This window comes from Benincasa hispida, chromosome 7, assembly GCF_009727055.1.
Source record: "Benincasa hispida cultivar B227 chromosome 7, ASM972705v1, whole genome shotgun sequence".
Lineage (NCBI taxonomy): Eukaryota > Viridiplantae > Streptophyta > Magnoliopsida > Cucurbitales > Cucurbitaceae > Benincasa > Benincasa hispida.
Window position 1 is genome coordinate 34,438,726 of NC_052355.1, and position 23,580 is coordinate 34,462,305.

Sequence of the window (23,580 nt, forward strand, 5' to 3'; positions counted from 1 at the left end):
TCGACACTCCACTTGACAATCATTTGTGGAAGAGATCGCGAGGATCTATTTCGTTGCGAACATTTTCGGATGTTAGTCATAAATACAATTCAAGCAAGGATGCCTTATATGAGAATTGAGTATATAGTTAATTCTTTTTATTTCAATTCGTGTATCAGTAGTGTTGCATGCATGGATATGCCATATGGTATTGCACAACACATTTTCATGAATTTAGTATGATATGAAATGGTGTTACAAATAACTCAGTTATAAGTTATAGCTTAGAGGAGTTAGATGAACATGATGAAGACATACACATAAACTATTTATCGAGAAGAACACTACAATATCGATTGTAAATGAGACACTAAGCCAATATATTAATTCCAAAACAAAAAATATATATTTAGCATATCGTATAATTAAAACATACAATAACAATGGGTGATTGGACGACGATTTTGTTGAAAATGAACTACATGTTTGCTTGATTTATGACGACATCATAATGACATATATATAGTAAGTGATTACATGACATGATGTTTAAATGCTATTTGGTATGGGTTTTTCCATTACAATTGGGGACAAGAGATTTAAACCATATACATCTTGATTGATAATATATAATAATACATATCAGTTGAACTAGGTTTGTTTGGCCACATTTAGTACGGTCGATGCGTTATAATCGAAAATCAAACAAGTGAAATTAGGCACATTTTTTAGATAAAGTTATCAAAATATTTGATTGACTATTCTGCATTATGTCCATTCAACCAAAAATTATACAATGTTTACAATATCCATATATCATAATACTTATTTTGAGCATTGCAGTTTGAACAAACGAGAAAAGATTTAAACTTATAAAAAGTTTATAAAAGTGTCAATAAATTAAACAATTATTAAAGCGAACAATGTTGTAAATAAATTAAACCGGACCATCAAATAAGAGTCATACTGAACTACACATCTATATATATATTTGCAATCTACTCCAATCAGATAGTATAATTTAAAAAAAAAAAATATAAAAAAGGGGTTATAAAATGGACAAACTAAAGAAATAGGTGCAATCGCATGAAAATATCTGTTTTCAAATGATTGGAATGTAATAAAATGCTAGAAAAGTCATGGATGATCATGTTCATGAAACATACAATTTAAGAAATGAATATTTATTTTTGATCGATTTATTTAATTTTACAAAAAAAAAAAAAGTGTTTATTTATTTATTTATAGAACAAAGGTATTTTCTTCCGAAATAAACAAAAGGGGGGCGGAGGGTGGGATAGATCTGCTTGGTCAGCGTCGGCTCGTTCCACTGAATTTTCAATTTCAATCGGCTAATCACACCCTCCATATAATTAATCGGAGTTCTTCTTCCTCTCTCCTTCTCTTATCTCTCTCTCTCTAGGGTTCCATTCTCCATCGTCGCTCTTCTGCTGCTGGCAATCCGAGGAACAGAGACATGGATTTGGACCAGTGGATCGCTAAGGTCAAGGAAGGCCAGCATCTTCTCGAAGACGAGCTTCAACTTCTTTGCGAATACGTATGGTTTTATTGTTTTTATCCCCACCCCTTCTATCAGTTGTTTTCGCGATTAATCTTCAAAACCTTCCGTATCTGAGGATATTTAGGGTTTATACATTTTGGAACCTCATTTGTGTAAACCCCTTTTTGTATCTTCATTGATGCTGCGGTTTTTGCTCCTACTACCAGGGTTTATGCTTTCTGTTTCGTGAATAGAGTTTTAAGTTTCTTCAGCTTTTCGCTAAAATTTCTCGCGCACCTCACCGGTTTTCGTTTATTGAACACCAACTGTACTTCGATTAGGTTTTAGAGAAATGGATGCTGAGGTTGTTGGTTCATGATTGGATTCCCGGAGATCAATTGGGGGATTACATGTGAAATTCTGATTGGGAATTTGCGACATGGTGTGTTTGTGCTTGTGTATATTGACGAGGATGCGCAATACGCACACTCGCCTAAGAAGTCACTGTTTACTAATCAAAGTCATTAATGAACACTTATACTATCAACGGCATTATCGGTTGAGACTTTATTATTATTATTTTTCATAGGATCCTCATTAGCAATATCCGTAGGAGATGTTAGCAAATTTGGATAACCCAATGATTGGCCTTTTAATGGATTCATGCTCTCTGCATAACAGGTAAAAGAGATCCTCATTGAGGAATCTAACGTGCAACCTGTCAACAGTCCTGTAACGGTTTGTGGTGACATTCATGGTCAGTTTCACGACCTGATGAAACTTTTTCAGACTGGAGGTCATGTGCCAGAGACAAATTATATCTTCATGGTATGCTATGTGCTTTTTGGACAATTTAGACCATTTATGATAGTCGCTGATTCTATGGGGTGGTTAACATCAATTATTCATTGTCAGGGTGATTTTGTTGATCGAGGTTATAACAGTCTTGAAGTTTTTACTATTCTTTTGCTTCTTAAAGCCAGGTAATGTTTTATGCATGCTTCCAGGTTTGAAAATACTCTCCATTATTGCAAGACCACATAATTAGTACTTTCTTCTTTACATTTTTTTTTGGGGGTGGGGTTATTTGTGTTATTTCATGCTCATTGTAGCTGATTTGCTGAATATGGATGTACCTTTTATATTTGGTTTTCAGCTAGGTTGACAATCATGAAGCAAATTATGGCCAATGAAATAAATTATTTTGAAAGATTTTTTGATTAGCAACAACAAAGTTTAAAAGAAGGTCTATCATGTATACTTCACGCACCGTTGTAAATGTTAGATGTCAGTTTTTTGGTATATAGGTGAGTAAGTGGAACATATCTATCAGATAGTAACATCTTGGTGTTTTGTTTCCTATTTAAAACAAAGTCACTATAGTTAATTAATATTAATATCAGTTCTAAAGGAGATTGTATGTGATTAGCAGCCTTCAGTTATTGTTTTGAATTTATGTTACCAAATTCCAGTTTATATAGAACATTAATATGCAGCCGTTCCAAGATATTTGTTCTATTTATTTATTTCTTTGCAATTTTTATGGGAAGAGGGTAGGGTACTTGCCCATTTTATCATTTGGCCTCTTGTTTCATAATATGGATTGCACTTATTTGTCACCTATCAGTACAAAATAAGTCCTAAAAATCGATTTGGCTGTGCTTTTGGTTTTCTATTCTGTTATTTGCTATGACATTCTTTGGAAGAACAGACAGTTTCCTTTCCTAAAATAGTTTATTTGTCGTCTTAGATATCCGGCTAACATCACACTCTTGCGAGGAAACCATGAGAGCAGACAGCTCACACAGGTTTGACTTTTCTGTTTTGTTTATTGAGGTTGTGATCCTATCTCTCTTATAAAGTAATATATTTGAATCCTCCATGTCTACAATGTTAAAGAAAGGAGAGGAGTCTCTGGTTTTAAGACCCTTGCTTTTGAGTTTTGATAGACCATGGATTCACCATGATGGATGAGTTGGAGAATTTAGGCCTTCAACTAGCTATGTTTCTGTCTCATTAATTTATGTTCCCCTCCTGAAAACAGTGTTGAGAAAATGCCTTTTCTCAAGTGCACAAGCATTCTGAAAGTCATTGTAAATAGTTAAAAAATGGTAGAATTTAGGCCTTCGACCATCAATGTTCCCATCTCCAGTAAATGTTCTGTTCCCTTGTGAAACCAGAGTAAAAAAAATGCCTTAAAATTGTGGATTAAAAACTTTCCTGCTTGTGTAATTTTTGCATGGCTATGTCTGGATTAGTGGAAATTTTGAATATGGTGGCAAAGATCTTGGATTCTAGTTCAACCCAGTGAGGGAATGGGCGTAAAATCCATGGAGGTCATGAAATTGGGGTAATTATATGTTATTGGGGAAAGATTGTACTCATAGATTTGAATTTAGTGAAATAAAAGGTTTGGGGATTGTTCAGTTTGGTAACAAGGATTGAATCTCTTGATCTTGCCACTTTGTTGGGTCCTGATCCCAAAATGCTGTTTACACGCATTTTACACAGCCATAGTTCCCGCCTTTTCTCTTAACATGGAACTTATTGAGTGGAGATCATGTTATTGTTCCATATTATATTGAAAACTTCATTTTCATACTTTGTCGATGGTATGAATGTTGATATCGTGATATGAAGGTTTGGACTTTATTGTAATATCCATTGGTGCTGCCATTTTCTTGCCAGGTTTATGGTTTTTATGATGAGTGCCAGAGAAAGTATGGAAATGCTAATGCATGGCGGTACTGTACAGACGTTTTTGACTACTTGACACTCTCAGCAATTATAGATGGAACTGTAACCTCTCTCTCTTGTTGCCCTACAAAACCCCCAACCCTGACTGTGTGGTTTTATGTGCATGGATTTATGCAATTGATTTCATTATTGGACGAGTTTTAAGTGCTGGGTGCCCTTACGCGATTATACGTTTTTGCTTGGTTTTCTTATCATCTCAGGTTCTCTGTGTCCATGGAGGGCTCTCTCCTGATGTTCGAACTATAGATCAGGTTTCCTTATATTCTTTCAAATGATAATCCGTCTTTTTCTTGTCCCATACCTTTTCTTCCTACACTTATTTTATATGTTGCATCAATTACTTCACGTGAAGAGGGAGAAAATATATGAATATAGGTTATCTATGCCTTATAAAGATAGTTTGGAATGAATTGTCGAAGCTTTCATATTTGCTCGAGAAGCATCTCAGAAATTAATTAGTAGCAAGGATTAATTTGATGTCACCACGTAGAAAGCATTAAAGCAATTGGATAGGAAAGAGAGCATATGCTAGACCTTAGAACATTGATTGTACCTTTTTCCATTGGAGTAAACCTGTTTAAGAGGTCCGTGCACCCTTACAGTAGGATGACTCCAAAAATCAGTTTATGATGACTTACTGTTCGTTTACTTCCACACTCATTTAGTAGATCGTCCTATCATTTCTGATCCAGACTACATGCATTATATATTTATATGCCAATATTGATGCACAGTCGTACTGGTATTTAGATCTGTGCGGATCTCTTGAACGAAATGAATGGAAAAAACTTACATAACTGCAGCTTGGCACTTGCCTTGTGAATACTTTCACGCACCTTACAAATCCACATTTGAAATGCTATAATGCCTGACGTGATATGTTTCCTCTTTGTGTTGTATAATGTTTCTTAATCCCACTTGCCAATGGATCAGTTTGGAACTTTACTGGCTTGAGGCCTTTTTTCCACCATTTTTCTTCCGCTGACAGATAAGGGTGATTGATAGAAATTGTGAAATTCCGCATGAGGGGCCTTTTTGTGATCTTATGTGGAGTGATCCAGAAGATATTGAAACATGGGCAGTTAGTCCACGAGGAGCAGGTTGGCTTTTTGGTTCCAGGGTTACTTCTGAGGTAATTTTATCTGTTTTATTGTTGAACTGTGCAACTTCCGACGGAGCTTATGCAGATTTCAACTATTGCAGTTCAATCACATTAATAATCTTGATTTGGTTTGCCGAGCACATCAACTTGTACAAGAAGGTCTCAAGTATATGTTTCAGGATAAAGGCCTTGTGACTGTAAGATTTAGAGCAAAAGTTATTATCTCTATATAATGATATACTTTATCTGGTTGATTGGGTCATTTGGTTCTTGATTTTGCAGGTATGGTCTGCTCCAAACTATTGTTATCGTTGTGGGAATGTAGCTTCTATATTGAGCTTTAATGAGAATATGGTGGGTGCTCACTTTAGTCGTATGATTTTATATTTTAGAAGAAGAAAAGTATTGGCCCTTCGGTGTCTTAATCCGCTGGAGGACTATTCCGTTATGATTTTAATGACATTGGCCTTTTCAAGATTTCTTCCATTATAACAATAAATAGATATAAAATATTCTCCAATCTCTCCCCACATTATGCAAGTTTCTTATTCAACGAACCGTTTGTTAACTTCAAACAGGAAAGAGAGGTGAAGTTCTTCACTGAGACAGAGGAGAATAATCAGATGCGAGGCCCAAGAACAGGAGTTCCATATTTCTTATGATAAAGGGGGGTTGATTGTTGGCCATATTTGTGAAAGTATCAAGCTATCATGATCGGGCGATACGACCTCTTTAACAAAGATACCTTGAATTTGTTGTTTGCAGGTAGATCATTGTTCGGCTTGGGTGGATATTTCCTCCTAGGCTGATAAAGATAGATATTTTGGGCTGTGAATTACGTTGGCAGTAGGTAATTTATTTATTCAGCAGTTTGCATTCAGAGTATGTTTCTTGTTGGGACCGTTTTAAATTCATTTGTGTATTACTATTGGAAAAAAAAGGGAAGGAAAATCTCAGCCACATCCACGCCTGTGCATTATACTGCTACTGCCTGTTGAGCATGTTTTGAGGAGTTAGATTTGACATTAATCAATGTAGAAAGTATGTAGGGATAAGATAATCTTGTTTGTGTTACCCATTTCTGAAACACCATAGTTTGCATCTTTGTATACCTCTATGGAAAATGGCTTCTTTTCTTCCATGTCTTCTAATTTTTCTACTTCGTTTAGAATAACTTTCAAATGTTAAAAAAAATGTTTTTTTTTTTCCTTTTTAAACTTTTCGTTGTCAAATTTGGAGACTAGTAATTGGGAGATTCTGTCTTTTCTTGATTTATTTTCATGGTTAAAACATGGTTTTAATACTTTGGTTATTTTGGTCTCAGTACTTCTAAAGTGCATTTTGGTCTCAATATTTTCGACGTTAATTTATTTTGGTTCATTATTTTCAAAATGTTCATTTTGGTTATTGTATTTTTAATTTTGGCTCATTTTGATCCTTGAACTTTTAAAAAGTGACTACTTTGATTCCTTAAAAATTAAAATGAAGGGACCAAAATAGTTGCTTTTTAAAAGTACAAGGACGAAAATAAATATAATTTGGAAGTACAGTGATCAAGATGAAATAATGTTGAAAACATAGGGACCAAACTAAACCAAAACAAAAAATACAGTGAGCAAAATAATATTTTAACCTTAACATATCAATGGTCTATTGAAAGATCTAGAGTGAGAATTGTGCAGCCTAGGGTAGAAGCCAAATAAGAAAAGAAAAAGGTATGTTTGAAACAAAGTCTTGTTATAAAGAGTATATCTGCAGTTATCTTTACTTATTAGCTGAAGGTATTGAAAATTACTGTTCATCACAAGTATTGAGAAGTTTTCTGCTCCTAAAACTTTATTCTTGGAGATTGAAAATGACAATCAACAAAGATTTAAAATAAAAGATGATAGTATTGGTTTTGTTATGTTATGAAAACGAACGAAGTTTATGCATTCTATTTGATTTAAATGTCAATGGTGTTTCTAGTAGCGGTGTTAAAAAAATTTGATGATCCGGAAAAATCGATTTGGGTTGGGTTGTCAATTCATTTAGTTTGGGTTGAGTTCAAATAAATGAAAATTTTATGGGTTGGGTTAGTTTATGGATTTACTTAATATAAACCAAATCAACTTGAATCCGATCGAATTTATTATTAAGTTTAAAAAATATTTTTTTATTATTTATAACACAATTATTTATACATATATTGATTTTAATTTTATTTAATTCTAATATTTTTTGAATAATTTATTTTTCAATAACTTTTAAAAGTAGTTTTTTTTTTTTTTTTTGCACTTTAGAAATAAAATTTTTGCTATATAAATTGAAATTGAAATATTAATCTTAATTCAATATATAAAAATAATTAAATTAGATTTTTACCTATTTATATTTTGCTTCTTTTTATAATAAAGTTTTAAATAAATGACTTGATTAATCTGAACCAACTTAACTCAAATATTTCATGGGTTGGGTTCATTTTCTAATAAGGATTATTTTAGTTGAAAAAAATTACAATCCGAACAATTGAGTTGGGTCTAAAAAATCTTTCACCCCAACCCATGAACATTCTAGTTTCTAGCTTATCAATGATGGTCTCAAAACTTTTTTTCTTAAAAAAAAATTGAGCCCTCAAATTTATAATATAGATGTTGGAATTAGACCTTCAAAACACATTAGTGATTACCTCATGATGAGAAAAAGCGAATCTTCAACTTATATACTACTACAATTTCTATAATCATGTAAATTTGAGAGTTCAATTTCAATATTTGTAAAGTCTGGGAGAATAATTGTAACTTTCATCCTATTTTAGAGGTAGTTTTTACAATTTGTCCAATATTTTATGTTAGATCGAGAATACTTTGTGACAGCCCGTGAGGAAGATTTTTCTTACTAGCCATGGTTAAAGAGTGAAAATGATTATGTTTCTCTCTTTTTTATTTTTGGCTCCTACTTGTCAAATTCTGAATGGTGGTGTAGGAAATTTTTATTGACTAGCCAGTAAGTATTCTCCTTTCATGTTTGTTTAATATCATTCAAATTCCCCTTAAAAGACTTGTTAGTTTAAAACATTGTCGATGGAATTTGTTGTGTACTTCTTTTCTACAGTCTTTACACATCTATTTATCATGTATAATATATATATATTTTTTAAGTTATTGTATCTTTCTATTCATTTCATAGGTTCAATTATAAAAAATACCAATGAACCATATAGGTTGGTTTCAATCATATCAAACAAATTCTAAAAATTTCATTCTAATAATTGAAGTTTGAAGTTTGTTTCATACTAACTTTGTAGGTGTTTTTCATTAAATTTTAAAACGATTTTTTTTTTGGTATTTATTTATGTGAACAAATTTAAACTAATACATGGAAAAAAAATAACACGAGGCATATTCTCCTAATTATACATGTTGTCGTCTTTCTACTTTCGACTCTATACTTTCAATTCTGTCTTTTTACTTATAATTTTGTTTAGCGAGCTCTACTTCACAAATTTACTTATTGTATGTGTTTAGAATTATTTATTTAAAGTAACACATCTGATTGAAACTTTTTAAAAGGAGGGATAGTTGAAACGAACAATATATTGTTTTTCATAATTAATCAATATATATATATATATATATATATATGAACTTCATTTTCTTCGCTATAAAGGGTAGTTGGTGATTGGGGGATAGGGTTTGGGATATTTTTATCTAACCAATGGATTGATGAGGATGGCCTGGAAAGCAATGACAGTTATCCGCATGTCCCATCAAATACTCCATTATGGGAAGCTACGTGGCCCAATGCCCAACGTTATCCCTCTGCTCTGTTATTTTCCATTTGTTTCTTCCCAAAAATAAAATTAATTAATTAAATTTACCGGTTAAGTTAGTTATTATAATAGAAAATTTAGAATTTCTTTTTGAAATTTTATATTTTGTAATTTAGCTTTAAGATACCATTAACATTCGTTTTTATGGACTTTTAGTTAAAAAATGTGTAGTTTTATGTTATGGTTGATTTAGTTTAAACTTTCAAAGGAAAATTTCACTTTGATTATTATTTTTATTTTTTTAAATCAAAGAAACGGCAATTTATTTTTTAAAAAATGAAGGATGTTCAAAAAGACATACAAAATATATTTGTGAGCCTCACATGTTTCTATGCAATTTGGCACTGCTTGCTACATTCTTGGAGCATTTTCCAATAATGAATCATGCATGCTATATAATAATTCTTATTTCTATAATTTCTATTATATGTTTAAATCTTATTTTGATCTCTAAACTTTAAATAATATTCTATTTTGATCCTTCAAAATTTTAAAAATGTCTCTTTTAGTCTCTGAATTTTGAATGTTGTTTAATTTTAGTTCCTAAACTTTTTAAACTGATTGTTTTAGTTCGTGAACTTTTAAAAAGTGCTTATTTTAGTTCATGATTATTAAGATTTTGTTGACTTCTTAACAAAATGGTGAGATGACTTATATTTTTAGATGACCAAACTATCAAATAAGTTAATTATCTAAAAAATTTAGAGTTTTAATTTTGAATAAGGTGACAAAGCGGGATAATTTAAAAGATATTTTTAGTTCAAAATTTTGGTTGTTCACATTTTACTTCACCTTTATCTTACTTAGTATATCTAAAACCTACTTATCAAAAATTACAAACTCCCTCGTATTTTTTGTTGAAAAGTTGAAATAATTTTAATAGTAAGACTAAAATAAACATTTTTTTAAAAAAATATTTATGAACTAAAACAAATGGTTTTTAAAATTTAAAGACCAAAATAAAATAAAATTTAAAGTTCAGGAACTAAAATAATATTTAAACCAATTATATAACAAATCTTTTTTTTTTTAAAAAAAAAAAATTCAATGTAGAGGAGATCTGAAACCTTTTTATTTTAATACAATGCCATAATCAATCAAATTATGATTAAGAATTCATTTGAATTGACTTGAGAAGAAAATATTTTTTAAAAAAATTGATTTTTATTTAAACATTTTTTATAAAAACTTTTAAAAATACATTTGAAAAGTTATTTTGAATGGTTGTCAAATAGTCCAATTTCATAAAAGATGACTTATTTTTTTAAAAAAATTTAAACACTTAAAAAAGCATTCCAAAACATATCAAAACAAATATATTTTTTGTGATTATTCTCGTGTAAAACTCAATTTTCAATCTTTATTATTATTATTATTTAAAAAGCCCATTTATCTTTGCATTTGCGATATGAAAAAGTCCCTTTTGGTTGAAAAATGTGAAAAAATAAGAAGGGTAGCTGATAAAGTTTTCTTTCTCAAAAATAAAAGTTATTCCTTTTTGTCCTAAAAAATTTCTTTTTGGGTTGACAAATGTGAAGGCATACCAATTTTCGTTTAATAATCATTTACCTATTAAAAAAGTTTAAGAAATAAGTCCAAATCCCATGATTTGAAATGATTTAGGATTAATTAACGATAAAGATTTGAAATGAGTCAATTTAAAATTTTGTATTTAGATGGTAATCGAAAAAAAAGAAAGTTAAGAATTTACCAATATAGATTTTTAACTATGATGTGTTAATTGAAAATTAAAGTTGACAAGGTTGATTAAGTAATTTAGTTTCAAATCCCACAAACTCCTGCAAAATTCGAGCATTTTAGTTCGAAAAGTTTTTTAAGTGAAATTAAATTTAAAATCACTTTGAATTTTAAAATCATTCCATTTTCTCCATTACCAAACAATCTAATTTATTAGAAATTTATTGTGAATTGAAATCTCTCAAAATCTTATTTTTTAATATTAATTTCAAAATTTAAATCAGGGTCCGTTCGGTTATTAGCTTTTTAGGTTGAGATAAACAACTCAAAACATTATTGAAGTTTGCACATTTATCGAATAATTCAATATTTTTCTACCTCTACTTTCCACATTTGCTGAAGAACTATATATTTCCATCCATCTATACTTTTCACATTTATCAAGTATTTTATATTATTTCTTCTTATAATTTCATATCTTAAATATAAATTAACTAATTCGAACATATTAACTGCAGTAGGTCAAAGAACCTCAAGTATCTAAGAAAACTATACTTTAAAAAAAATAAAAAACCAATCGATTAACATAGATATAGATTAGTCCATTATTGATATTATAAGTAAATGTGTTTTTCCTTAAAGTTTTGCTTCCCTTTCACTAGCTAATATTGGTATTTTCTAAAAATAATTATTTTATTTGCAACTATCCTATCAACCCGCCTAAAATTGCTTAATAATATCTCATGTAATTTCTTCGAATTTGTATGGTTCTAATGTTTTCCTTATTATTACTATTAACTTTTTAAAAAAACTCATATCTGTATCATTTTTAACTGTATTTATTAAACTCTTAAATTTGTATTTTTTGATCTATAAACTTTTAAAATATCAAATATAGCTTCAAATTTTTAATTTTATGTTTAATAGATTTAATTAAATTCAAATTTTTTAAAATTGAATTACTAAACTAGATATAAATTTAAATTTTATGTCTAGTATGATCTTAAATTCTCAATTTTGTTTTAGTCAATCCATGAATTTTTTAAAATACAAAAGTTTATAGAATGAATTGTCAGTTTAAGCTTTTGGATTGACAATTTAAGATGAATTTATAATTTAAAAAATTTAAGAACTAAATTTATAATTTAACTACTTTTTTTAGTACTCAATATTATTAATATTTTACCGTGAATCAATATTGATATACAATTTAAATGACTTAAAATATATACACTCAATCAAGTGGTGAAATTTGGCCAAAATGAGCTTAATATTTAAACTATCAACCTCAAAATTAGTTGTTGAAAAAAAAATATATATTAAATAATGGTTTCAAATTATATAAATGGACAAATATTGAATTGAATAAAAAGAGAAAATAGCAATATTTAGAACAGTTAGAGAAAAAATCGTTGACTGAAATGAAGCCATTGCAACAAAACAGCATATTTGGCTTAGTTAGAAGAAGCCTTATTCTCCTTATTCCTGTAGTGTACCTTTCGCCGGCTCTGCCGTCGGTAGCTTCATTCCGTCACTTCCGATCGCCGGTTGCCACAATGAGTCAATCTCACTCTCCTCCGGTGGCTAACAAGGTGGAGCACAAAATGGAGTTGTTTGGAGACGTAAGGATCGACAACTATTACTGGTTACGCGACGATTCTCGCAAAAATTCCGATGTCATTTCGTATTTGCAGCAGGAGAATGCCTACACGGATTTCGTCATGTCCGGTGAACTATAGTTTATATTTTCTTCTCGGTTCTTGAATTTTTTTTTACTCGTAGTTTATGAGAAATTTATGAATCGATGATATGGTAGGATTGAAGTGAATGAGAGTAACGTCATTTGATTTGTCGATTTCTGATGATTTGTATGTAATGAGGATCTTTCGATGAATGTGTGCGTTTTTCTTTATTCATCGATCTAGGAACAAAGCAAGTGGAAGAACAGATTTATAGTGAGATAAGAGGACGAATCAAGGAGGATGATATTTCTGTGCCTGAGCGGAAAGGTCCTTACTATTACTACGAGAGGACTCTAGAAGGGAAAGAATATGTTCAATATTGCAGGCGTTTTGTACCCCGTGGTGAAGAAGAAGCTATCTCTGTGCACGATACCATGCCTACTGGACCTGATGCTCCTCCGGAGCATGTTATATTGGATGAAAATGTTAAGGCACAGAACCAATCCTACTACTCCATTGGTTGTTTTGAGGTATTGTAGGCGCGGAACTGCTTCAGAATTTGATCCCGTTTTTCTTAGACAAAAATTTGATTTTAGGATCTTTATACGTTCATTTCTTCTCCAGGTTAGTCCAAACAACAAGCTAGTGGCGTATGCAGAAGACACTAAAGGAGATGAAATCTACACGGTTTATATAATTGATGCCGAGACTGGAGCTCCTGTAGGAAAGCCTCTTGCAGGCGTGACGTCGTATCTCAAATGGGCTGGCAATGACGCTTTAGTTTACATCACAATGGATGAGATTCTTCGACCTGATAAGGTGATTTTCTACTCCACATCCTGTATTTTTCATGGCTTTTACTGTGGTTGTCTCATTGGAAAAACACCAACAATCATTTAGTTCCTGAGGCCTATCATACCCAATAATATTGTTGATTGTTGTGTGCATACTGAATCGACTTTTACTGATATAATAGGTAAATTCACTAACACGAAGATGTCTTGCATAGCATTAGAATAGCTTGCACTTCCTCTAGTTTCTCATTTGTAATTTTGATATAGATTATAACAGTCCTAATAAGTTGATATCAGAAGAGTGGAGGCAGAGGAGTTTTTAAAGTTGTAAATAACACCGCTCAGAGTACACATTTTGGGTGAAAATACATTCAGTATCTGCATTCTGATGTTCCCATTAATATGATGGTCAAACTTCAACTTAATAATTTATTTTCAACGTATTCAGAATTTCAGATGTTGATCTAGTAAACTTTCTCCCCTTTTAATAGGCATGGTTACATAAACTGGGAACAGAGCAGTCAACGGACACCTGCCTTTATCATGAAAAGGATGACATGTTCTCTCTTGATCTTCAAGCTTCTGAGAGCAAGAAATATTTGTTTATTGCATCTGAAAGTAAATTTACTAGGTTCAACTTTTATCTTGATGTATCAAAGCCCGAAGATGGGCTTGTTGTCTTGACACCTAGAGTCGATGGAGTTGACACTTTTCCCAGTCATCGTGGAAATCATTTTTTTATCCGGAGACGAAGTGAAGAGATTTTCAATTCAGAAGTAGTAGCTTGCCCACTTGATAATACATCTGCAACGACAGTTATTCTTCCGCACAGGGAAAGGTGGTGATTCGTATTCTCTTATGATAATTGATGATGGACCTGATGGTATAATGTGAAGTTGAAACAAAATTGGAAGTGATGAGCTGATAGTTAATGACTTGAATCAACAAGCTTAAAAAGATATCTTTGTCGAAACCTGCTGTTTGTTTATTTCATTAATCGGAAATATGTTAGGGCAGCTATTTTTATAAAAGGAAAGACCCAACTGATCTATATCTAGGGGTAAACAAAAAGCTAAAGTATAGTTAGGATTTTCATCTTCACTTGGTCTGAGACTTGGTGCGTAGTTTGATTTAGGTTTCAACACACCAATAAACTTCCTATTGTGCTGTGAATCTGACTGTGTCTATCAAACTAGTTGAATGCTTTCTTAATTAGCTTTTGTTTCAATCTCCTTTTGTTCCTTCAACCAATAGAGGGAACAAACTTGTCATTGGGGCTTATTAAGTTGTTTGAATGTCCAGTGTGAAAATCCAGGACATACAACTATTTCTTAACCAGATCATTATATTCGAACGTGAAGATGGTCTACCAAAAATTGTTGTCTATAGCCTCCCTGATATTGGAGAACCACTTAGAAGCCTTGAAGGTGGACGAGCTGTGGATTTTACTGATGCGACTTACTCAGTGGATGCATCAGAATCAGAATTCTCTTCCAGCGTTTTACGGTTTTGTTACAGCTCAATGAAGACACCCCCCTCTACATACGACTATGATATGAAAACAGGAGTTTCCATTCTAAAGAAAGTTGAAACAGTGAGTAGTTCCACAATCATGGTTATGTTGTTTTCTCTTATGACCGCGATTACCTCTAGGTTTAAATGAATAATTGTTAATCTTTACACTTTGAGATAGTTTCAAACTTCCTGATTTTGTTAAAAAATAAATATATACGTAAACAAGATATGAATTTTTATTGTCTAGTTTTGCAACCTACTAACCCATTTGAGGCAAGGTAAATATGCCATTTCTGTATCCTGAAACCTATCTAGTCTCTCTAAAACCAGTGTTAACTTCTTCAACTTTGAGTTCATCCCTTTCCCTTCTTCTTTTTTCCTTCCACTTTTTGTACATAGAATTTCTATTCCTTATGATGATAACTTTATGATATTTCACAAAAATCTCCTCCGTCTCTTTGTTGATTTTATGCCTTTCATTGTCCACCTTTCTATACTTGAGAATTCCTATTGTCTCGCGAATCCAAAAGTCTCCTCTTTACTTTTCCTCCCCTCCCAGGGGAATTCGAATTAATTTATTTGTCTGTAAAGTGGTGAATTTTTCATGAAGTAGTGAATTTTTCATGGCTTTTCTCAGGTGTTGGGAGGTTTTGATACTAATAAATATGTCACAGAGAGGAAATGGGCAACTGCTCTAGACGGCACTAAAGTTCCCCTATCAATTGCTTATCGAAAAGATCTAGTGAAACTTGATGGTTCAGATCCACTTCTACTTTATGGCTACGGTTCTTATGAGGTAATAAGTCCTATGTTAATTAGACTCTAGACAGATTTCAGGGTTTTGAAGTTATTTTAAAGTGAGAGTGTTTTTGTTTCCTGGGGCCTCTCCATGTGGTTCAGAGTTTTGTTAATTACGAAATTATAAGTAATTTTCCTGTTTTAATTGATTTATCAAAATTTCCAATTCAGAAATATTTATTTCTTCATTGTAATGCAGACGATCTATATTGCATTTTGATCTCCTGGTTTTGACTATAATTACGATGGCTGCCAGTTGCCAATTTACTGTTCTTAATCTTTTGCATAGCACATGACCTTGTACCTGAATCTTTCTGTTTACTTTCTTCTTGCAACTTAACTGAGTTTTGAATTCTAACAATAATTGTACATGAACCTGATCTCGAAGTAAATTCCATTCTTTGAACAGGTATGTGTAGACCCTAGTTTCAAGGCATCAAGGATATCTTTGTTAGACAGGGGTTTTATTTATGCAATAGCTCACATTCGTGGGGGTGGTGAAATGGGGAGGCAGTGGTATGAAAATGGAAAGTTGTTGAAGAAAAAAAATACATTCACAGATTTCATTTCTTGTGCTGAATACTTGATCGAGAATAAATACGGTTCAAAGGAAAAACTGTGCATTAATGGAAGAAGTGCTGGTGGTTTGCTTATTGGTTCTGTTCTAAATATGAGGCCTGATTTATTCAAAGCTGCAGTTGCTGGGGTACCTTTTGTGGATGTTCTAACGACCATGCTTGATCCGACAATTCCCCTTACAACTTCGGAGTGGGAGGTAAATCTCTTCCTTAGTGTACCTTTCGTAATCCTGTTAGTGGTGACAAGAAGTGAAGTAGTCTAATTCCTCGGTCAGTGCATAATAGACCAGTTAAGGAGGACTCTTATCTTTTAGCTTATGCTAACTTTGGCTCAAAATCACTTCCGAGTCCCCTAATTATAGTGCCATTTTTAACGAGTCCAATGTAGGACTAGGTAATTACCAGTTTAATATATATTGGAAAGACAGAAGGGTGAAAAATGTTACTAATAGCATGTTTGAGAGTGATTTTTAAAATAGTTAAAATCCCTTTTGTCATTTTCAAAATCATTCAGAAGTGCTTTTAATCCTTCAAAATTAATTTTAATAGCACAAAATACTTTTGAAAGTGTAAAATTAAATATTGAATTAATTTAGAGTGATTAAAAGTGTATTTAGGGTGATTTTAAACATGACAAAAGTGATTTTAACAATTTTAAAATTACTCCTATACATACGCTCAAGATTCTGTAAATATCTCTACTTATCCATTATCATTTCTCTTTTCACCCTTTTCAACTGTCGTTTACTGAAAATATTTTGTATAACTATTTGCAGCGCCTATTCTTTTTGACTTGCCTCTTACCTTTTGAATTCTGCAGGAATGGGGTGACCCAAGGAAGGAGGAATTCTACTTTTACATGAAATCATATTCTCCAGTTGACAATGTAACGCACCTCACAATTTTTTGATCAACATATTCTTTGTTTCGTCCATTTCCACCTAATCATCGACTTGATCTCAACTTGATTTTGGATCATTTGAATGTATCCGTGCTTATATGTTTCATGAAATATCTTCAAACTTTTGTTTTCATTAGAACATGACTTTTTCTGCATTTTTCAGGTTAAGGCTCAAAATTATCCAGACATACTTGTTACTGCTGGCTTAAACGGTAAGTGTGAATGCTTAAAACTTCAATCCATGTAGAGCCCCAATCAATTTCCCTGTTTCTTCCTCCTTTGTACAATCACCTTCATTTTCTATGATATAACATTAAATTTGCCTGTCGTTCTGCTATTTAACATACAAGAAGGTTAATGAATGTATATCGCTTTAGAGACATTCCTTCAAAGTGTCAGTTATTTTTTTGGCCATGTGGCAGATCCACGTGTTTTATATTCAGAACCGGCTAAGTTTGTGGCCAAATTAAGGGATATGAAGACTGATGATAATCTTCTGCTTTTCAAATGTGAACTTGGTGCCGGACATTTTTCAAAATCAGGAAGGTAATTATTCTACTGTTGATTTCTTTTGTAGGCTTTACTTTGTGATCTGTGTTTTCTTTCTTGTTTGTATCTCATCTCTTTTTGTCGCTTGTACCTTTTTTATCTTCTCTAACATGATGATAAAACTATTTCTTATTTAATTGATGACATTAACTGCTTCCCTTTCTATTTGTAACTCTACTGTAGATATAGAGAAGAAACATTATGTTGAACTTTGTTAATATTTCTCACTGCCTATTTAAAAAACTGTAACGAGGAGAATTGTAACACTTGCATCGTCGTGTATTTGTTCATATACCTGTAATTTTTGAGGTAGAACTTTATTTATTTATTTATTTATATTAGTGTAGGACTTATTTATGGGGTATGAAAAAAAGCGGGGGAAAAAAAAGCTCTACTAAACCTGACTTAGTTGGGACTTATTTTCTTGGATTTGAGTCATTTTCTTAATTAATGTAGGACCCCACGAGTGGTCTTTTATTTTTCATTTTTTTTTTTATGCTTTGTATATTCCTTCATTTCTTTGGCCTTCCATCTTTTGTTTTATTTTGTTTTGCAAAAGTAGGCCGCCCGTGATAATAAACTTAGAAAAAGATAAATGAAAACAACTATGAGAATACAAACAGAACATCTTCACATTAATCTTTTGTTATTAAAAATAAAAAAAAATCAAGAGCTCATCCTTGGTTGATGATAGGCATCTATGTCTTGGGGCATTTAAAGACACTTACATTCTGTCGTTTTTTATACATTATTATTATTTTTTGATTTGTTTCGTTTTCTGCTAACATGGCCAGATTTGAGAAGCTACAAGAGGATGCTTTCACATATGCCTTTATACTGAAGTCACTTAACATGATTCCAACACTCGGAAATTGAGCAAAAAGCTGCCCCTTGATGGTAAACTTTTTCATTCTCTATTGACCTTTTTAGTGAATCTTTCTTTACGAGAGAACGAGGTCATATTTGTACTGTTCTTCATTACCTCACCATTAGATAAGCTATGCTATGCTAATTTAATATAACTAGTTAGCATTAATGTGCATTTGCACATAATTCTTAGGGATTCGAAATTAATCCAAACAAGTTTACCCTTTATCTCAATAATAGGACCTTTATCCTTCTTCCTTACCCAACCTAGGCATGCTCATGTTTCCTTACAAGTTACAACTCCAAACCATATGTATTATATAATTTTATATTTTTCCACTCTCCGTTGAGAATGTGACCAAAATGTGATATTGGTTAGGAAAAGGTTCCATGCTCTAACTATCGCTGTTAGTATGAAGTTTCTTGGATAAAATCATGGAACCATATTTGTTTCATAGAATGTTGTGGTTGAATTTTGACATGGATGAAAATGATCTATATTTGTTGAGTGGGTTTTGAAATTTTAAAATTTGTATACCAATGATAGAGGATAAAAAGTTTCTTGGAAGTTGAACCATGAGATTCTAATTCTATTATGGGTGTGTTTGGGAGTGATAATTGAAGTAGTGATTTCAGGCTTCTTTTGGGATTGTCGTAACTTTTAAAATAATTGCTACTTTTAAAAAATCAGTTGTGAAATGCATTAAAATAATGTTTGGTAAATTTTAATTTTAAATAAAAAACTAACTAGGTGTTCGATAACTTAATACTAAATTGGTGTAATTTAGTTATATGAACCAAACTATGCATATTGTTTCAATTATTTTTACATAGATAATTAATTCATAGTTTATTTAAATTTGTTCTGATTTAACTTTTAACTAATTTTATTTAATATAAATTATTCGATATATGTCTTTTAAAATAATTGTTATAAAAAATGAATAAATTCAAATTTGAAAATAGACCTAACAAATTATATTAATTTGAAATATTATTATTAAAATATATTTATTTAAAAAGTAAAGAAGTTAGCAAATTTTTAGGAAAGCCAAATCTAAAAGCTAGTATCTATCAACTTTTACAACTTAAGTTAAAATTAAGAAGTGATTCTGATAGATTATTAAGGTCTTATTTGGAAACCATTTGGTTTTATTTTTTTGTTTTTAAAAATTAAGTCTATTTCATCTATATTTCTTACAATAATTTGCATATTTCTTAAATACAATAATTGAATTCGGAGTCAAATTTTAAAAACAAAAATAACTTTTTGAAAGTTTTTTTTTGTTCTCAAAATTTGGCCCAGTTTTTTAAATCACTGGTGAAAAATAGATAACAAATAAAGAAATTTGGAGGTAGAATTAGTGTTCATACTTAATTTTAAAAAACAAAATAGTTATCAAGTGGGGTCTAAATAATTCATTTTATGTACAATTGATTTTGTAAAATTGATTTTTAAACAATCAAATTTATATTTGGTTCCAAATTTTTTAAAGTGATTTTCAAATATTTAAAAGTGATTTTGAGTTATTATCTTGGTTCTAGAAGTGCATTTAGACTCATTTATTCAAAATTATATTTTCTATTTGAGAAATTACTATTTAACTAAATAATTATGGTAAATATCTATTCTACTTACTTTATTGTTATATTCTTATATGTATGATTGAGATTTTGAGTAAGATAAATGTTTATAATAGATATCGAAAGAAAATAAAAAAAATATTTAATTGTTTGTTTTATTAACAATTTAATAACAGATAATGTCTATAATCTTTTGTTCCAGTATTTATAATTAAAAAAAAAATGATTTCACAAATGGCTAACCAACAATATTCTAACAAAAATTTGATTAGATAGCCATTTTGGGATTGATTCTTGGTCAATCACTTAATGAAAATTATCTATCAACTAATTCCTCCAAAATTAATTTATAATGATTTTAGATTCTTCTAAAATCCATACCAAAGCCATCATTTTAAGAAAAAGTGATTTTGACAAGAGAAGATTTTGACCATCTCAAAATCACTCTCAGACATACCTTAAATGGTTTGATTTTTTTTTTCATGGGATATTTTAATTGGAGAGCGAGTTAAAAGACCTAATTTGGTGCCTTCGATTTGATGTATTTAGTATGTATATATTATTTTATAAAAAATGCTTAGATATATTTCGGCTTGCACTTATTTTATGAAGTTCACTTGTGTGTATAATTACAAGTTGTCGCAGGGAAAATTAAGAGCCCGAAAGTTAAAAAGATAAGAATGAAATATTTGACGGTTCTGATTCAAATATATTACATCTTGTATGTTTATTATGTAAATACGTTAAAAAAATATATTACATTTTACCTCCATCACTAAAAGATAGTTGTAAATTTCAATTGATAATTGAATGAAAAACATAGGGTGAGATGTATACATTGCTTTTAATTTGTTTTAATAGAAGTTTAATACTAGTTGGTAAAAGCCAAAAAGTAAAGAGTAAAAGGAGAATTATTTTAAATACTAAAACTACCAAAAATATTTTTTAGCATAGTAAAATGTCACTACTATCAATTATAGACAATGATAGATATCTATCTATATTACTATAGATGTTGATTAATAACTACCACGGATAAACAATAACATTTTGTTATATTTGTAAAGAAAAATATAGGGTGAAATATTTAATTTTTAGATATTAATTATTTTGTATATTAAAAATATACCTTTATTATCTATGTAGATCTTATAACCATATTTTTTTAAAAAATATGTATATAAATAAAATGATTATGAAATAAGATATATATGACTTTTTAATTTTTAAAGTTAGGTATAATTTCGCATGAATTGCCATTTTAAAGAAATATTAGGAAATGATGCTGTAATTTGAAGTCGATTTTAAAGCGATGTCTCTGAATTAGGTATAGTAAAAATGTCATTATCTATCGATGATAGACTCTGATAGAAGTTTATAGACTACTATCATCTATTAGTGATAGACATTGTCTATCGATATCTATTACTGATAGATTGTGATATTTTGCTATATTTAAAAATAATTTTAACATTTTTCCATTTAAACAATTTCTCTCTAGGAGATTTTCAAAAATAGAAAAATAAGGAAACTAACAAAATAGAAATTGATAGAAGTCTATCACTGATAGTCGCTGATAGAAGTTTATCTGTGTCAATCAATATTTTTTTTTTTGCTTTTTTTGTAAATAGTTTGACATTTTTTCTATCAATGAAAATTTCCCTTCTCTTTATATATTGATGATTTTCTTTCTATTTTATATTACGTCAAATTCTTTATTTTATTTATCAATGTAGGGATAGCTCTTGTGTAATTTGGCACGGACTCATTTTTTTGAGATTGAAGGTTAAGTTTATGATACCTTACTAAAAACAATCTCAATTTTATAGTATGTGAATTTTGATTAATAAAAGTAATTACTACAAGCAACATAACTGATTATGGATTATTAGCAATTAACAATTATCAATTGTTATAAAATGGAAGGTGAGTTTTCTTATAAATTTCAAAGCTATGTTTTCACATTAAAAGAAATCTAAAACGGTAAACATAACCATTTTTCTTGTTTTCGTTTGTAATGGACCAAGTGATGATGGTATACAATTTTTTTTCGTACGAGTGGAGTAAGAGATTTAAACTTTCGATTTCAAGAAAAACAATACATGTCAATTATTATTTATCTATGTTTATTTTGGTGATGATATATTGACATTAGTCGAGGTACAATGTTATTCAAACTTAATTGTTGATGACACGTCTATTTATTTATTTCATTGATGATTTTTAGATGACGGTTAGTTTTAAAGTAAATATCAATCTATATCCTTAAACTTTGAGGATCGTATCAATTAAATTTTCAAACTAATAATTGTATGAATATAAACATTAAACTTTAATAGGTGAATCAACTTAAACATTCAATTAGAATTTCATTTTAAAATTGTGAATGGATAGCATCACACGTGTATAAGACTTCTTTAAATTAGAGAGAAATACAAAAACCAAATAGATAGTCGCTATTTTCATAATTTGAGTAGTTTTTTTTTTTATCTACTTGTCTTCCTTGATTAAAATAAAATATCTATAATAACCGTTATCCTTGTCAAGTTACATATCCTTTGAATAATTGAGACCTTTCTTAGCAAATCATGACACTTGATTGGTTTTCAAAGCCCATAAACTGTCATGGTAGGAGCATGGTTTTAGCTTAGTTTAGTTTTTTTTCTTATTTTCCTATAACAAATGCGAATATGAAGATTTGAACATTCGACTTTAAAGAAATGAGTAGTATTAAAATGATATTGAGTTGTTTTATACTTTACGTAATGACACATTAATTAATATGAGTTTGTGACATCTTATTTTAATAAAAATCCCAAGAAAAAGGTGGGTTGTTAACATCTCAATAAAGGAAGGCCTACCTTATTAGAGAATACATTTCCTTTGATTAAGAAATGAAACTTTATATTAGAGTAAGAAATCCAGCTACATTATTGAATCTGCTTTATTGGGAAATGAAGCAAAAACTTTAACAAAGAGAAGAAGATTATGAATGAAATTAAATTAGAAGTTATGCTTTACTTTGCTTCTATATATTGTAATATCATATGCATCTTATCTACTTTTATTAGCTACCTATCCTAAATAAATGAACTATGAAGTATATATTCAATACACATCAGTGTCCATCTTTTTTTATTCATTATTTAGCTATTCTATTACATACTTAAAAAGATAATTGGTTAAATTTGGTTTCAATTACAAAAAAAATGTCATTCAACTTTTTCACGTGTTAAAAAAAAAAAATACCACATCATTTCAAAAATCTCATCGGATAGAAATTCTTTAAGATTTTGGACGAAAATGAGATATGGAATGGTATGACAGTGATTTAGAAGGAAAGTTTAGATTATCACATTGTTTCAAATCATCGTCCAATTTTGAGTCTCGATTTCTATTCAAGACTATAAAGGATTTTTATTTTATATATAGTTTTGAAACGTTTATAAAAATATAAAGATAAT

At 30.3% G+C, this 23,580-nt stretch overlaps 2 protein-coding genes across 2 annotated transcripts; both read left to right on the forward strand.

The window, feature by feature from the left end:
• The first annotated feature begins 1,253 nt into the window (after positions 1-1,253).
• LOC120081742 (phytochrome-associated serine/threonine-protein phosphatase) lies at positions 1,254-6,448 on the forward strand. Its single transcript, XM_039036855.1, has 10 exons — positions 1,254-1,537; positions 2,162-2,308; positions 2,396-2,463; positions 3,231-3,288; positions 4,169-4,279; positions 4,438-4,488; positions 5,226-5,369; positions 5,441-5,536; positions 5,622-5,693; positions 5,918-6,448. Exons 1-10 carry the CDS (start codon positions 1,457-1,459, stop codon positions 5,999-6,001), a joined length of 912 nt encoding a protein of 303 aa, XP_038892783.1. The 5' UTR covers positions 1,254-1,456; the 3' UTR covers positions 6,002-6,448.
• A 5,797-nt stretch (positions 6,449-12,245) lies between these two features.
• On the forward strand, positions 12,246-18,992 carry LOC120081981 (protease 2). Its single transcript, XM_039037164.1, has 11 exons — positions 12,246-12,576; positions 12,774-13,060; positions 13,155-13,349; positions 13,816-14,162; positions 14,627-14,918; positions 15,477-15,635; positions 16,047-16,412; positions 17,036-17,101; positions 17,280-17,328; positions 17,539-17,662; positions 18,460-18,992. Exons 1-11 carry the CDS (start codon positions 12,270-12,272, stop codon positions 18,539-18,541), a joined length of 2,274 nt encoding a protein of 757 aa, XP_038893092.1. The 5' UTR covers positions 12,246-12,269; the 3' UTR covers positions 18,542-18,992.
• The last annotated feature ends 4,588 nt before the right edge of the window (positions 18,993-23,580 follow it).